At 45.8% G+C, this 18062-nt stretch overlaps 1 protein-coding gene across 7 annotated transcripts in view; it reads left to right on the plus strand.

Moving 5' to 3' along the window:
* The window catches only part of GOLGA2 (golgin A2), a 68483-nt gene that overhangs the window by 15148 nt on the left and 35273 nt on the right, over positions 1 to 18062 (plus strand). For all 7 annotated transcript variants that reach the window (XM_085853571.1, XM_085853572.1, XM_085853576.1 and 4 more), the window contains exons 2-3: positions 4031 to 4153; positions 7821 to 7864. In XM_085853571.1, coding sequence (XP_085709697.1) covers positions 4031 to 4153; positions 7821 to 7864 — 167 coding nt within the window. The remainder of the gene's footprint in view (positions 1 to 4030; positions 4154 to 7820; positions 7865 to 18062) is intronic.

The following is an 18062-nucleotide window of genomic DNA, read 5'->3' on the forward strand; positions in this document are numbered from 1 at the left end:
AAAAATTCCCGGGGCAAGCCTCGGGCATTGGGGGCCCGCATTCGGATCTTTTTTTTTGGATCGATCATCGATGCTTCGGATGGTTGAGCATGACCAACTAACTCCGGCACTGCCCGCCAGAGCCCAGCAAACACAGGCGGAATACAGAGGTCCAGCCAGAGGAGAGGTAAAAAGGTGAAAGTCGACATGGTAAAACTCGGCCAGGCCAGCACAGCACACGGCCGGCAAGAGTCGTATTGTACACACTGAAACTGCGGCTGGCAGGGAACGCTCTCGGTACCCTGCTTACTGGCGCGCACAGCACAGTAACACGGTGTGACTTTCTATGTTCCAGGTGTGTGAAACATACTTGTTGTTCGTGATTCTGGTACGTCCCACGTGCACTCTGACGATATCTCGGTTACTCGGTACCCACCAGCTGCAGAAACCACAATGAGCGGCTTCGGTGATGACAGGCACAAATCCCGGGCTCCACGGAAATATGACAGTGGTGCTCAAAAGCGGAAACGTTCCAAGGTAAAAGATGAAAGACACAAGGCCGTCCTCGACAAGACCCAGAAAATCTCAGAGTTTTTCACTCCTGCACAAACAGGCCATTCGTCCATGACAGAGGCTGGAACACCAACAGAGACAGAACAAGCAGATTTGGCAACGCAACCCCTGCGTAAAGATTTGCCCAACATCGCGGAAGGTTCCACCGATGAAGAACATGCATCAGATGAAGAAGCTCGAGATATACTGACTGATCGTGGACCTGACTTTGCCAATGACATTGGATGATGGCCTCCTGAGCGACCGTCGTCAGAGATGATCGATTACTGGGCATCACGAGATTTGGAGCCCCTGCAGAATTTGACTGGTCCCTTTGACTCATCCATACAGTTCATTGAAGGTAGGAAACGCTGTTGGAGCTGCTGCTCCAAGAATCTTTTTTACCGCAGACTACAAAACTGAGAGTCCGTGAAAAGGTCCTGGCTTTGCTTCTCCACATCAACCGGAAAACTGTACTGCATCGCTTGCAAGCTCATTGGGGGCGCTACTGCCCTGGGCGGGGAAGGATTCGATGACTGGAAGCATGCCAGTCCTTCTATCGAGGTGCATGAGCGTTCGCATGTACATTGTGCGAATATCATCCGCTTGTCAGATAGAGCAACATCCGCAGGTCGTGTGGACACTGAACTCGTCAAACAGGTGAGTGAGATTGCGTCCTATTGGAGGGAAATGCTGAAACGAAGTGTGAGCGTGATATCGTTTCTCGCTGAGTGTGGTCTAGCGTTCCGTGGATCGGATGAAATTGTTGTGTCACGGACGAATGGTAACTACCTTGGTTAAATGGAATTACTTGCGGAATACGATCCATTTTTGGCACAGCACATTCAGAAATATGCCAACCAAGGTAGTGGCCACACCAACTACTTATCATCTACGACATGTGAAGAGTTGGTCTCCATCATCGGAAGATCTGTTCTGGATAACATCGTCGCTCGTGTGAAAGAGGCAAAATACTTCTCTGTGTCAGTTGATTCTACTCCTGACATAAGCCACATCGACCAGCTCACAGTTATTCGACGATACATCGAGAACGAGGCTCCAGTGGAGCGTTTCATGTCCTTTCTGAGCAACACAGGACACACTGGACTCCAGCAAGCGACGGCATTACTGGATTTTTTGAAAGCTACTGGATTGGACATCACTAACTGCCGAGGACAATCTTACGATAACGCATCTAATATGAGTGGCCGATACAATGGGATGCAGGGAATGATCAAACAGGAGAACCCTCTCGCAATATTTGTGCCATGCATGACACACTCACTGAACTTAGTGGTTCAGTCGGCCGTGGGATGCTGTCGACCTGCAGCAGCATTCTTTGAATTTGTGGAACAAGTGTATGTATTTTTTACAGCTTCCACATCGCGCTACGCAAGATTGTTTGACGCCCTGAAAGCCAAAGGTCTGCAAGTACCAAAGTGCCTCAGCGACACTCGCTGGTCGGCTCATTCTGATGCAACCCAAGCTCTTGTAGACGGTGACAGCGAAATCATGGATGTCCTCGATGAAATTGCAAATGATGAACAACTGAATAGTGAAACAAGAAACGCCGCCGAGACACTTCACCAAACGATGTGCATGCTTGAGATAGGGTTCTATGCTGGTTTCTGGTCTACTGTCCTTGGTAGATTTGATCGTACAAGTAAAACCCTTCAGTCGCAAGCTACCGATCTCAACACAGCCGTGTAGCTCCTCAAGTCACTGGCGAGCTTCGTGCAGTCATTACGCGATCAGTTTGATACATTCGTTGTTGACGGAGTGGAGCGCTCAGGTATGGAGGAATTCACTTGCGGATCGCGTAGACGATCTCAACACCGATCTCAACACAGCCGTGTAGCTCCTCAAGTCACTGGCGAGCTTCGTGCAGTCATTACGCGATCAGTTTGATACATTCGTTGTTGACGGAGTGGAGCGCTCAGGTACGGAGGAATTCACTCGCGGATCACGTAGACGAAAGCATAATATCCGCCTCGCTCCCTTGGACTACGGACACACTCTAGAAGTAGTAGAACTAGACGCCAAGGAGTCCTTTCGCATCAGTGGATACGTTGCAGTGATCGACGTACTGCAGTCGCAGTTGGAAAAGCGTGCAAACACTTACAGCGAGATGAGCGACAGATTTGGATTCCTGCGTGCTCTTGTTCAACTCGAAGTGGAGCAGATTCGAGAGTCATGCTCGAAGCTCGTCGAACTATATCAGGAGGATCTATCACCTGACCTCACAGAAGAAATGATTCAGTTCCAAACCATGATGAAGGAGTCAGAGCCAGACTCGGGCCGTACTGAACTCGAGATGTACAGTTTTTACATCGAGCGAAAACTCCCCGATACTTTCCCAAACGTGGAAGTGCTGCTTCGGATTTACCTCTCACTGATGGTGTCGAACTGCTCCGGGAAGCGCTCGTTTTCGAAACTCAAGCTTATCAAGAACCATCTTCGCTCCACGATGGGGCAGCAGAGACTGGTCAATCTGACCATCATTTCAACCGAATCCGATGTGCTCAATTCCATGCAGGTTGACAGAATCATATCCGAGTTCGCTGCCGCGAAGTCGCGCAGGAAGCTTGTCCATTGATTAAGGCACCGTGTGTATGTTCATTGATCTGGATGACACTGCCGTAAATTTGCGGTCGCTGGAAGTCGGCTATTAATCACCATTTCGGATTTCTCTTGCCCTGAGGGTTTTTAGAAGTTAGAAGATTTTTAGTCGAAGTTCTTAGTATGATTAATAACAGCGCGTCGTTTGTTATTTTCTTATTAGTCCATCTCTCTGCAGCAACAGCATTTTTGTGATTTGATTTCAGAATGAGCTCAGAGATAAGTCATCAACTCATAGATGTCACCAACCATATCAATAACAATCCGTCCATCTTGTCATATTGTCAGATTTCATTGTAATTTGTGAACATATACGCCAAATCATTCCTGATCAGGATCTGCCAAATCTATAGATACAAGTTCAGTTGTTGATGAAAAAGCAGTTATAATTTAAGTTGTTAATTAATCTCCAAATTTGGGGGCCCTCCACAATAATTGTGCCCACGCCCCCCCCCCCCACATGGTAAATCCGGCCCTGGCAGCACGTACCATATTTTAATCTTGCGTATAATTCGGCCAGGGTTGGAACTGCTGACCTCCCAGCAGATGCCTTAAACAATGCACCACCGGGTTTTATCCTCTTCACGTATCGTTTTTGTCAGTTTGTCATCATCACTTGCACATTTATCTCTCGTCATGCTGAACAAGATTAGGCACTGGCATGTATTTTGTTCTTGATGTGCAAGAAGAGCATTTGTTGTCGCAAGTGACAAACTGTTTTCGAAGCAGATCATTGGTGGTCTGAACTTGGACCACTTTTGTTCTAATAATCAGAGCATGCTTTGTATTGTTATGTGTTGTCATTTATGCTGATCATGGGAGTTTAAGTTGTGCAGAAATGCCTGCCTATTCCTCAACATCTCTTTTTTGACTTTTTCAGCTCAAGGAGTTCCAGCAGAAAGGCTCACCTGGTGGGGAGAGCCTCCCTAAGAAGCAAGCGCTTAGGAGTAAGGAGGGTAGCCGTGCTGACACTCCAGAGGAAGAGGTGGACGCAACAGAAAAGGTGGCTTCCGTGTGTTGTGAGGGGGCTATGATGGGTTGGGGGTGACTTTTAAATTTTGAATCCCACACTAGCGAAGTCGTTTTAGCTTCGATGATTCCTTGCACAATTTCCTTACAATATAAAGTATTTTGAGATTTGTTTTTTTTTCATTCTTTCGACATTCCTATTACTCCAGCATGTGCTATGGCCCTTTCCCATTCCAAAAAAAAGCTTAATGAATGAGTTTACTAACGTGTCTCACTGTACACTGTCATTGCCTAACCTGCCGAGTGGGCGCTTAACCAAGGAGTGTGGTCAGCTCGTGGGTGTGTGCTTGCTTCACGAACACAATCTCATTGCAGACTACTTTGAGCCATTTTCAATGAATGTGCTAATTGGGCATGTGACAGATTTTTCCTCGAATCCAGAACATTGTCCAAAAATATTAGCTTTTGATTTGTGAGAATACTCAGGATGTCCTGCCAGTACAGCCTGTCATCCTTCCGAGGTCGACAAAATGAGTACCAGCGTACTGGGCCCGGTGTATACCCCGGTTAGAATAGGTGTACCATATCCCTGTGTCGTAAGAGGCGACCAGGGTTGCGTCAGGAAGGGCATCCGGCCATAAAACCTGTGCCAAATCACTATGCGGATCATACGGATGATCCGCTGTGGCGACCCCTAACGGGAGCAGCCGAAAGAAGAAGATGTATATTATTTATATATTTTATACAAATCATTATTATTATTTTTATATAAATAATGATGTAGCCTGTTTGGTGTTGTACTGTATCTCGTGACTCGGCCTTCATTTTGATTATGCAGTGGATCATGTCATTTTTACTGAACAGCTTTTCAGATGTTTTATTTGATTTGCAACAGGCAAGGCTTGTGCTTTGGCTGTTGCTTTGGTTTTGTGCAAATTATCTTGGGATAGTTTGACATACACAGACCCCTTGATACACTTTTTCACATTAACGCTTTTTAAGAACTTGCACCACTTTTCAGCGAACGCATCATCATTTTCATGTTAACACTTTTTTTTTTTTACTTTTCCCCTGTGTGTTTCTGACCCTCGGAGTGACAGAGAAACGTAAGCCACCATTAACACGAGCATGTGATGCTCGTGCATCGAAGAAATGTAAGACCCTTAAGTTGGAAATGAAGTAAGACATTATAAAATGGGCTGAGAGAGGGGAAGCTGCTTCATAAATCGGGTCGGACGTTTGCTGTCCTTTTACTTAACCGGTCTACAATTGGGGCGATGCTCGAGCACCAGGTGAGAATTCTCAAACGTGTGGACGGATCTGTGCCGATGAGGTCGAAGGTAATTACCAAGAAAAGGAGTGAAGTTATCGCTGAGATGGAAAAATGTTTGATTTTTGTGGCTCGAGGACCAGACACCAGACAACAGAATCGGCGCGTGTTGATGTTGATGCTGCATACTGTTATGGGCATGACTTTTTGTGGGCTTTGTTGTCACGTCTCTACTTGGTTTTGTTCGTCGATGACATTTCATTAGTGATCTGAAATAGAATCCGACTCTTCGAGCCAGTGAGAAAGAGGTGGGAGGGAACAAAATCCTGGACTGCTCTCTTTTTTTTTTTTTTCTTTTTTTTTTGTATACATTGGTCGAGGCTCGTATGAGAGCTAACACACAACTCACAGCAAGGAGGCATGAGACAAGAGGGGCGGGAGTGGAAGGGACAAAACAGTGGGGAACAGACACATTAGGTGAACTGTGGAAGGGAGAGGGATGGGGATGGGACGGGGAACATGGCGAAGAGAAGATGGACATTTCAGGGACTTTCAGGAAGGAAAGCAGGAGAAATGAAGGAAGTGGGCTTGGGTGGATTATCGGGGGTAGAAAAGATCGAGGATTTGGATGGGGGAAGATAAGAGGTGGTGGTGAACAGCTGTTTTGAAAGCCTGGAGGAAAGAATGGGAAAGAATAGAGTGAGGAAGTTTATTCCAAAGGCGGGAAAAAAGAGGAATGAAAGAGTGAAGATGAGCAGTGATTCGTGATTTTGGTAGTTTTACCAGAAGGGGGTTGTTGGCGGACCTTGAGCGCCCTGTGGAAATGTGGTGGGGACAAATCGCAGAGAGAGCAGGGGGGCAAGGCTGGAGAGGAGTCGGTAGAAGACAGAAAGACCACCGACCAACCTGCGGTGATTGAGTGAGAGGCCCAAAGACTCAGCTTCATTGCGGGAGATGCCGATGATCTTAAATGCCCTGGTTTCGACAGCGTGAAGCCGAGAAAGGTGGGAGGCAGGAGCACCAGCCCAGAGGGGAGAGCAGTACTCCATCAGGCTACGGACAAAAGCTTTGTAAGTGGTCAGGAGCTCAAGAGGGCCGAGGAAGGACTTAGCACGACGGAGGATTCCCAGTCGGCGACTGGCTTTTGAGGCGAGGTTGGAAATGTGACTTTCCCAGGAAAGTCTGGGTAAGTCTGGGAAAGTCTCTCTGGCCCTCTGGGTAGTGTCTCACTGCTAGTTCCGACGTTAAATGAAATTTGTTTTTACCTCTGCCACCGAAGGTGAAGGAGGTTCTGTTTTCAACCCTTGCTGTCTGTTTGTCTGCTTGTTTGTTTATGTGCAGAATATCTCAAAACTTTGTGGACGGACCAGACGAAACTTGGTGGGCATGTTGGTTGTGTGGCAGGGACGAATTGATTAGGTTTTGGTGAAGATCCGGATCTGGATATGAGAATTATTTAATTTTTCAAGTGATTCTTCACCATTGAGAGATAGGACCAAAAACGATGTATAGCATGACATTTCAAACATGTATTGGGCCCGATATGTTCTCGTGGATCAGGCATTACATGGCGGAGGTGATTTGCCCTTCGAGTGCCCTTCTAGTTTTTTTTGTTTGTTTGTTTGTTTTTTATTGACGGATCCAGTTCTGGGTTCCTCTAAAATTTACCGGTTCTGGGTTCGGGTTCGGTTCCAGTCGCACATAATCTGTTATCAAATGATTGTCTGACTTTCATTGAGAACGTATATATTTTTGCCAAACTTTCCCAAAACCCTTCATAATGAGTGGAATTATGATGAGGAGCTACAGTGTACCAGAAGAAGGAAAAGAAGAAAGCCATCCAGACCCCCTCTTGTTTCTTTCTTCAAACATCAATAAACTCCTTCAACAAGAAAAGGAACCTTTCCAGCCATGCACGACATCACCCAAACCTCTCGGGCATCGGCATGCATTACACACCGCTATTTCTGCCGGGTGCAGCACGTGTTTACGTGCATTAATTTATTAAAATAAACATTTATCTAAGTTCTCCATTTACTTATTTCATTGCTCTCATTCGTAGTAACTTACTCATGCATATATTTACGTCCTGTATGAATTCATGTAGTTCGTATGTCTTTAGTATTCACTTTAGTTAGCTTGGGATGACCGAAAATTACTGCTCAGGAATGCATCCTCGGTCTTTAACATTACGCCAATGGGAAAAATGTTTTCAATTTACACTTTTTTGCATAACACTCGACTTTGTGGAAGCACGTCCCGAGCGTTAAGCGAGGACACCTGGTGCTCTTGTCCATGTTTGGGACTTTACTTGTTGTGTTGCCTTCTCTGACTGTACCTTTACCGTTAAGCGTAATGGTTGGTATTTATGATGTGCTCGTGCTTTACTTTTTGGCTAAATGTCATTTCTCTTGTTTTTTGTTTTTGTCAGCAAACTGGGTCTGGTGGAGGAGAAAAGCAGTGGGAAGAGGACAGGTACAGATTGAAATTTATTTTTTAGTTTGTTTCCAAAGTCCAGGCTCGTGGAGGAGCTATGAAATGGAATGGATACGGTCGTAACAGAACAGAAGGAACAGTAGAAAGAGAGTGGCGAAACACCAACAGTGATGTTCCATCCATCCATCCATTGGGACCATACTCTGTGCAGAGCATTGGTGCTGCCTCAGCAGTCTCCTTGGCTATTAGGCACAGTCCTGGACGGGTCGCAACTCTGACACAGAACAGCGATGTTGAGGGACAAAATAGAGGGAGTCTTAGAAAAATAAGGGATGTGGGGAAGAAAGAGAGTTAGGGGAGGATGCGCAGGGTGGACAAGATGGATACAGAAGTAAACTGAGGAAGGAAAAGCTGGAAATTTTGAAAGAGGTGGGCTTTGGGATGGGGGAAATTAACGGGGTAGAAAAGATCATGGTTTTTGGATCGGGGATGAATTGAGATGGTGGTGAACAGCTGTCTCAAATACCTGGAGGGAAGAATGAGATTGAAAAGCACAAGGATATGTGTCTACGTCTGACTGTGAAGCATGGTGGAGGCTCTGTTCAGTTTTGGGGATGTATTTTGCTGCTGACATTGGTGATGTGAATATTGAAGAAGTAATGAATGCTCTTGGGTCCTTTACACTTTCATTTCTTACTCGTCTCTCATGTTGCGTAGAAGTATGTGAAAAGTGCATGTGACTGCCCTTTAATTATAGATCAGCTCATGATGTCACGTCATTTTAATATTTTCAATTGTTGCTGGCAGAGCAAGAATGAGAAACCAACTTTTGTTGATGATTGATGATGTTCAGTAGATGCAGTATTTTGACTTTTTAATTTGCAGTAAGCATTGACTAAACTCGTATGTATACGTGTCTATATATATATATATATATTATATATATATATATATATATATTGTTACAGACCCGGAGTCGCGGGGGTACGAGGGTCAGGGTATCCCCGGTTCTCCCCGGACTCACCGGTAATCGAGTCACTCACAACCATTTACCTTGAAACACGTGATCTCCTTATCGGGGAATCACGCCCTCGGTGATTATGCTGCTTTTATCTTTATTGGATCTTGATTAATGTGGTCGAGCTTTTCGCAAGCACAATGCCGGACTGATATGAGAGTCAATTAGTTGGGGGAATTGTAACCTCCCGGCTAATATACATTCGGACATTGCTGGACTAATGGAAGAAAGAACAACCACAGGCAGATTGGAAATATAACAAAAATAATTTATTTACAATGAGCAATGAGGGGAAGGAGGGAAGGGAATTCAAGAGTTTTAATGGCGTCAAAGGGCAACCGGAGCAGGAAAAGGGGAAATGCAATTTAAAGAGTAATCAGGATGTGAATTTTCAAAAAGGAAAGAAAATGTACAAGTTGCAGACTTAGCATAACCTCTGCCTTGGCTACCAGATAACAAAACGGGGTACCCATCAGACCACACACACATTGGGAGACAAATTTGGAGGGACTGGGTGGCCTCAGCCTACAGGTATGTACGTCACCGTCACCCTCCCAGCTTGGTACCGCTCTCCGGAATAGCCTCAACACTGCTGTCCACAACCGAGGATCCACGAGCTCTGTCGGGAGCACAAACCAAAGCGTCCAGGACCAGGGCAGAGAGAGAACCAGGCACTGAACACAGCCTTAAAGCCCCTGGGGCAGGTAGGGCCAACGAGCCACATGTCAGATCTTCCGAGGTGGCCTGGCACCAGCTATTCGGCCACGTCAGATCCTCCAAGCTGGCCCCATACTAGCCATTGGAGGATTCCCTCGCAGCCCCACCCATTCTGCTGCCCGGCCAGATATTCACTCATTTGGTCCTTCCAGCTGTCGCTTGGAGCGGAGCTCCACACTTAACATGGGGGTGATCCCTTTTTACCCCCATGCACCCGGGACGAACCCCACACGTCCAAAAATGTCCATGGCACAAAGCCAGGGAGTTGGGCAATTATTTCAGGGAGGCTTTGTCGTGTCCTGATCCGTTTACCAGTCATTTTCAGGTGGAGGGAAATGAACAGGAATGTGGGAAATGACATACAATACAGTACAGGGTAGACGCCCATACAGACGAACAGACAAACAAGACTTTCTGGGGCTTTAAACAATAAAGGGGAATGAACGCCGTGGCTGTAAATCATGCACGCCCTATGTGATGACGGCAGTCACCATCACGCACTGATGGTGCTATTATCCCATTGTGTTGAGAGGGGGTGTTAACTACCCAACCCAATGCATTTAATTACATAATAACCCCCTATAGGGAAGGCGCAATTCTTAAACGTACATTGTGGAAATAACTGTTCTCAGTAAAACTGTGCGTGCGTGCGTGCGTGCGTGCGTGCGTGCGCGCGCGCATGTGTCGAAACATGAGTGTGACGAGCCCTCCCCTGATCCCCATTTGACAGTCTGACACCAAAGTGTCGCCTCGACCCGATGACTCTGTCAAGCAGACAAAGATTACATGGTCATCATCAGTAAAACATCAAACGGAGCCACCGATCCCTCTCTTTGTTTATTTAAGTACTCGGCAGATTTTGGGCTTACTTGCCCTCATCAGGATGGCACACCAATAAATATCTAACCAATGATGACCACATTAGTCGTTTAAACATCACACACATCTCCTGACTGTTATGGTGAGATTCTCCACAGATTATGTCTCGCACGGTAAAACCGCATAATCCGCACAGAGCAACCATCCGTCTGCCACCCAGACGATTGTTCCTGCTCATGCAAACCATTCAACCAGAAAGCACGTGATGTGATCGGCAGGAATATCGAAACAATTTGTTTCAATACAAACGGCTCTCTTGTAGTATAGATATAAAAATGTCGAAGTGGTCTAAATTATGATGAATCTAAACTGTCTAATCTGTCTGAAGGGTGTAAAGGGGTCGAAATGGTGTTTGGGTCTTTTGGATCCCCAGGATCTTTTGGGTCTTTAGGGGTTAAAGAGGTCTTAAGCGTCTTCAACGGTCGAAGTGGTCTCAGCAGTCTGAAGCTTTCAAAGGTACATTCCAATTGTACGTAATTAATAGACGTACGTGTGTGAAGTCAGGGTGCAACTGACCTTGAAACAGTACGTAATTAATAGACCTAAAGTCACACGGCTTCACTGTGAAAGGAACATTCCATAGTCCGGGAGCCAACCGATCAAAATTAAAAAAAAATTGCCCGGTCTGCTATAAAATTTTTGTGTTGATTTTCATAAAGAGACACCCTTTGAGTATATGAAAACCAATGTTGGCAATGGTGAAACTCTTGCGCAACAACACAGTCAACACTTTTGCGAGCCCCCTCTGATAACAAAATGTTGGCAAAAGCGAAGATGTAGGATAGGGGTAGGGGTAATTCATATTGTCCTAAAATCATAACCACTAAACCTATATACACAAATGACCCCTCATATTAAAGAGGAGTTCATTTCCTATATCACAATTGGTGTAGATTTAACCTACCTACAATTGGTGTAGATTTAACCTACCTACAATTGACAAGGTTATATGTCAAACAACAAAAGATTTATGTAACTCAGAAATGCTTGACTGCTATCAATGGGGTCAGGAACAAGAACATACTTTTACATGCCATGGTTTTAAGGAAGATAAAATTAGAAATGGATTAACACAATATTGTGACATGAAACATCCTCTTCAGAGGAAGAGTCACTCTCTGAAACAACTCCACCACATGAACCTCTCTGACGAAGGCATATGCATGTCACTCAGCAAGGCACAGCAGCCTTTTTGCATGAACATCGTTTCAGACATTTGGATAATTTGCACATGCAAGACACCGTTTTGTCTATGTTTGGCTTGGCTGGCTTAGACATGAGAATTGGGACCAGTTTTCCATTGATAAGGGTTCTGCCAAATGTTGTGGCTGGGGGAAGTGCTCGGTCACTGAGATGTGCACGTCTATACAGAAGCAATTGATACAATGCTCTTAAAACAAGGAAGTAAAATGCATCTTCTGTTGCTGGCAGTGACCTAAGGTCTAATTTTGAAGAGACAAACATATGCTGCCTGAGGGTATCCAAACAGCTGAACCCTTTTTGGCCATGCAGAGCAGTCCAGTATACTCTGGCCTCATCAATGACACATTCTGTTGCTGCCATTTCACTATCTCTTCCAAAATCAACAAGGTGGGGAAGGTTTCCTATCAGTCCCAGAGAAACCTGTGCCGCTCTTCTTTTCACAGGAACACAGGCATCATCCCAACTGACTGGAAGAGGGGCCTTGTTGTCCCTCTCTGGAAAGGGAAGGGTGATCGCCAAGACTGCAACAACTACCGAGGGGTGACGCTGCTCTCAGTGCCGGGCAAGGTCTTTGCTCGGATAATTCTTGATAGGGTTCGCCACCATCTGCTTGAGCACCAGCATCCAGAGCAGTCAGGCTTTACACCAAAGAGGTCAACGATTGACCGTATCCTTGCACTTCGTGTCCTCACCGAACGCAGACGAGTTTCGGCAGGGGCTGCTTGCAGCCCTATGTTGATCTCTGTAAAGCGTTCGATTCAGTGAATCGGGATGTCCTCTGGAGGATTCTTGGTCTTCGTGGGGTGCCACCTAAACTGATCGATCTGATGTCTGAACTCTACTTTGGTACTGAGAGTGCTGTGAAGTGTGGTGGTACCATCTCTGACTTATTTCCAGTTGTTACTGGAGTTCGTCAGGGATGTGTACTTGCCCCCACACTTTTCAGCACTTGTATGGACTGGATTTTAGGGAGGATGTCGGAGAGATCAAGTTGCGGTGCATCGTTTGGCAATGTCAAGATCTCGGACCTTGATTTTGCAGATGATGCAGTCATCTTTGCGGAGACTTTAGACATCCTCTTGGGGGCCCTCGAGGTGCTGAATGAGGAGTCGGAGCCGTTGGGATTACGGATTTCTTGGGTCAAAACTAAGATCCAGGCTTTCGGTGACATCTTGGATGCTGCTGTCCTGTCTGTGTCTGTTTGTGGTGAGGATGTTGAGGTCGTGGATAGATTCACTTACCTTGGCAGTGATATTCATGTCTCCGCAGGTTGTGAGCCGGAGGTCAATAGACGTCTGGGTCGGGCCTGGGGAGTCATGGATTCACTGGATCATGGGGTGTGGCGCTGCCGGTACCTGTGCGGGAGGATGAAAGTCCGAGTCTTCAGGTCCTTGGTACTTCCAGTCTTGCTCTATGGGTGCGAGACTTGGACTTTGACCAAGGATCTGAGACGGAGACTTAATTCCTTTTGTACCAGGTCTCTTCGAAGAATCCTTGGCTATCGCTGGTCGGATTTTGTGTCCAACGAGCGGTTGCTGAGAGAGACTCGGATGAGATTTGTTACCTGCATAGTCCATGAGCGTCAGCTGCGGCTGTATGGACATGTGGCCTGCTTTTCCTGACGCTGATCCTGCTCACCAGATTCTCTCAGCGAGGAGTCTCATGAGTGGAGGAGGCCAGTGGGCTGACCACGTGCCTCATGGTTGCAGCAGGTTGACCATCATCTCAAGGAGATGGGGATGGGCCTGGCATCTGCCTGGGGGATGGCCAGACGGAGGCCCCTGGAGTACCGGCGGAAAGTGGACGCAGCAACGCGCTGTTCTGGCACATGCTCCCATACCTGACCTGACCTCTTCTTTTTCCCCTTCTGAATGGGTAGCTCACTGTGTCACATCCACACAACACATATGTGCACAGAAGTGTAGCTGTGACATCAAGAGGATTTTCTGGTACTTCTTGCTCAACACTTCTACCAGCTCATGAATAGGTAGGTATTGATTCTGCCGTTGTATCCAGAGTTCTTGCAATGTGTTCAAGCAGCAGAAGTGATATATACACAGCATAATTATGTCTGTATCTGTTGCATGCACAACAGCTCGATGGTGATCAAGATATTCCACACAATATGCAAGATGAGCAATAATCCTTGTGTCTGCCTCTTCATGTTCTTCACAAGGTAAGTCCAGAACTGAACTTGATGCTGATGTGATGGAAAGAGTGTGACCTTTGTTTTCCATCATACCACCAAGAATGATGGTCACTCTATCCGGAATAGCTTCAGGACTCTCACAAAGGGAAGTGCCAATGAAGTTCTGAAGATTTCCTTTATTTCTTGGATTCTTCATGAGTAAATTACAGTCCAGAATTTCTAGACTCTTGGATGGTGAGAATTGTCTTGCCTGGTCTGTCTGGTTTCTCCTCTGCTGCTCATCACCCTTCAAATATGGCTATCATCAAAATCATACTGATCACCAATGATATTGACACAGTTGCACATTTCAGGTTTTCAACTGCAGGAGCTTGCGAAGATACAGCTGGGGAAGTTCACCAAATGTTTTTGCACCCATTTTTTGGTATTTATTTACAAATGCCATTGTGTCTACCAGATAAACTGTGTATAGGTCACTCTGTGGTAATGATGGCAGCTGTAAAACAACATCCTGCTCAGCTTCAGCAATTAGCACTGCCACGAAATCAGACTTGTTGCCTTTGCGCATTACAAACCCCTGTGCTAAGCGTGGATCAACCTCAAACAGGGATGATGGATAGTCTGTCCACTCATGGGAAAATGCAATCTGTCTTGTGACTGGGTCGGCATCTCGATAGAAACACAGCACACGTGTAGTTGCAGTCTCATCTTGATAGATCCTGATTAAACTCTGTTTCCTTGATGGTTTTGATTTCTTCTGTGAGGAGAAAGTTACCAGCTTCAGTGGTTCAATCTTAATAGAGACCACCTCTTCTGCTTTCATAATGGCTTCCATGCCCTTAGCTTGAGCATGGACCAAGTCTTTGAAGCAGCCTTCTCACTAGTTGCTCTATTGAGCAGAACCACTTGGTTGTTACACTGGAATGGGTTTATCATCTGCTGGCATATCACTTTCTTGATCTCCTCAACATGCATATGTTCTTCTGTTGCCTGCTTCTGTGTTTCTCCATGATGAGTAGATTCCTGTTGGCCTAGATTAGCCATAGACTTTATGTTCTCTGATACAGCTGTGAGAAATGGTGCTGTTTTCACATATTTATCTCGAGCAGCTGGTGCCTGAGATATGCGTTTGAACAGAGATGTCTTCCCTTCATTGTTGTATGTCTGCTCCAGGGCCATGTCACTCCAAACACCATTGAATTTTCCTTTGGAAGAGTGAACTGTGAAGTACCCAACCTGGATCCAGCAAACCTTAACCGAACTGTGTTCAATAGAGTAAGAGGATTTTGGGGGTAGGGGTAACTTTGGTTGACAAAAATGTTAATTTTCTCTTTAAAAATTGATAGAACTCACTCAAATTTGCTGTTTTAATTAGTCATGGATACCATGTTCATATCACATTAAGAGAAATTAGTATTCTAATGCAGCATCTGCCTATGATAAGAAAAGTTCTAAAGGCCATCTTCAAAAAACGTTATTTTAAGGCATTTTTCACAAAATTATGTACTTTTACGAGGTTTACTTCCACAAAGGCAATTTTTTTTTTGTCATTTTACAATGTACTGATTGAATTCTTACATTTAGTTCACATTTATTTTTCATGAATGTGATTTTTTTAATTTTTTTAGAAATTTTATTGACAATTGCTGTTTTATCAAATTTTTCAAATCTTCCTCAAACAAAAACGTCCGCCAAAATTTTTCGCAAGAGCTTATGAATTGCCAACATTGGTTTTCATGAACTGCAAACATATATCTAAACATCCTGGGGGTGTAAAATTTTATAGCAGAGGCTGTAAGGTCCAACCCTAAAACAGCCTCGTACACAGGTTCGCTCCCGGACTACCAATAGTATGTAATTTATCGATGTTCATGCAGTCTGCAACCAACCTTCAAACAAGACATGATTAATAGGCATATAGTCACACAGCTTGACTGACTGAGTGACTGACGGACGGACAGTGCTTTTCGTTTTTATATATTATGTCGATCGATACTCGTGTGGATTGGCTCATGATTCTCATCTCACCAAATATCGCTACAGAGGTACAGGATTGTTTTAACTGAGGATAATGACTGCACATGAGTTGCCGTGTTGTCATGATTTACACCAATCGCAATACAAACATCAATTGGTGATATATATATATATATATATATATATATATATATATATATATATATATATATATATATATATATATATATATATATATATATATATATATTTACGGCTGTGGAAATTCACAGAACACCATAAAGATTCCTTAGATCAGTTAGATCGATAAGTCAGTGTTCAGTTAGATTTCCCCACCATTGTTTAATGACATTTATTCGTATTAACCGGGCTGCGACCCTTTGAGGTCGCCATTTTTCTTTTTCTGTCGTTATTTTGGACCAACCAAAACTCAACAACCAAATCACCACCACCTTCGCCTCTTTACCTCCACAACCGCCAACAAACCCACACCACAAACATCGCATCACCTTCGTTCCTGAAGTGACGCCATCTTCGCGCCAGCAGCGGCGGGATCTGAACAACCGACATCGCTGCGGGCAGAGACAGGGGTTTTCTCGCCGCCAAGCGTGTCGGTGATTTCCACGACATCAACTTTCCGGGGTCGAAGGTCAAGCTGTCAGAACAAGCACTTCGGTGATTTTGACCACGTCTGCTCTCCGGGGGTCGGAGGTCAAAGGGCAAGGGTCGATTCTTGTTTCCCTGGCCCTCTATAAGGACGAGCAGAACGGAGCTCCGGGTTGTTGTCGATCGGTGGTGAATCTGTGGAGCCGGCAGTCTAGAGGGGGTCGAGTGGTTACGGAATCTGGGTCCGTTGAAGAGGGTTGTGGTGGGCGAGTGCGACTCTGGAGAGAGTCAGAGTTTGCGAGAGTTGAGACGGTGGAGTTGAGAGCATGAGGCAGTGAGTTGGTGAACGGAGCAGGGACGCGGAAGCGCACTCGGTGGCAAACCAGAGGGCTACGTGGAGACCACCGCTGGGGAAAAGGGCGACGTGGAGACCACAGCCACGGAGAGCTTGCCAGCGCCAAGGCAGTCCAGTGTGAACGAGAATCAACTCGCTGATCGAGCATCAATGCCTGAAAGAGCATCAACCCCCCTTTTACCAAGCATCCGCGCTGAGGGAGCGCCAGTAACCCCGTTCGTCCCCCCCCCCCCCAACCGCTCTGCCGGCTGTGTGGCGCGAGCCTGCGCGTCCGTGTGGGGAAAGCCAGAGAGAGCTCACCGACCACGCCAGGGGCCTGAGATCAGGCGCGGCTACGCTAGCTGCCGTGGGAACGAGACGTCGCGACCTGCCCTCCATCACACCACGAGGGTGCGGGTAAGGCCCTTCGGTCTCGTGGGCCTGGCCGGTCATCCAGGCTCCACGCCACATACAGTCCACATACAGATATACTTAGGTATATCGACATTCAGCGATTCACCCTATTTCGCGCGGGTAGAATGCGGACTGGGCTGTGGTGAGGTAAACCCCCACCCGTGACTGGACTGGCGATAGTTCCAGGAGGGTCACGACTGAATTGTCCGTCCGGTGGGCGACGCGGCTGCCATTAGAGGTACGCGGCCGCTCGCACGCCGGCGGGCGCGAAATCGCAACTATATATATATATATATATATATATATATATGTATATATACATGTGTATATATATGTATGTATATATATATATGTATATGTATATATATATATATACCGGGCGTAGTGGTGTGCGCCTGTAATCCGGCTACTCGGAGGCATGGATTGGAGGATCGCTTGAGGGTGGGAGCTCTGCGCTGGGCCGCGTTATGAGAGGGTGTATGAGAGCCCGGAATCATGGCGAAACCCAATCCTTATCCCTGTGTCGTAAGAGGCGACCAGGGTTGTGTCAGGAAGGGCATCCAGAGTAAAAGCTATGCCAAATCAGTATGCGGATCATAACGGATGATCCGCTGTGGCGAACCCTTACAGGAGCAGCCGAAAGAAGAAGATATATATATATATATATATATATATATATATATATATATATATATATATATATATATATATATATATATATATATATATATACATATTGTAAACTAAAAAGGTCCAAGTGCTCTAAATAGTCAAGGGTCCAAGCTATCTAATCTGTCTGAAGGGTGTAAGGGGTTTAAATTGTGTTCAGGTCTAAGGGGTCCAAAGGGACTTAAGGGGTATGAATGTCTTGAGGTTCTCAGGGTCTAAAGGGTATAAAAGTAAAGGGTGAAGGAATCCAAAGGGGTCTTTAAGGTCCTTT

The sequence above is a fragment of the Eptatretus burgeri genome, chromosome 14 (assembly GCF_056783735.1).
Source record: "Eptatretus burgeri isolate ZD-2024b chromosome 14, Ebu_testis_v1, whole genome shotgun sequence".
In the NCBI taxonomy this organism is placed as follows: domain Eukaryota; kingdom Metazoa; phylum Chordata; class Myxini; order Myxiniformes; family Myxinidae; genus Eptatretus; species Eptatretus burgeri.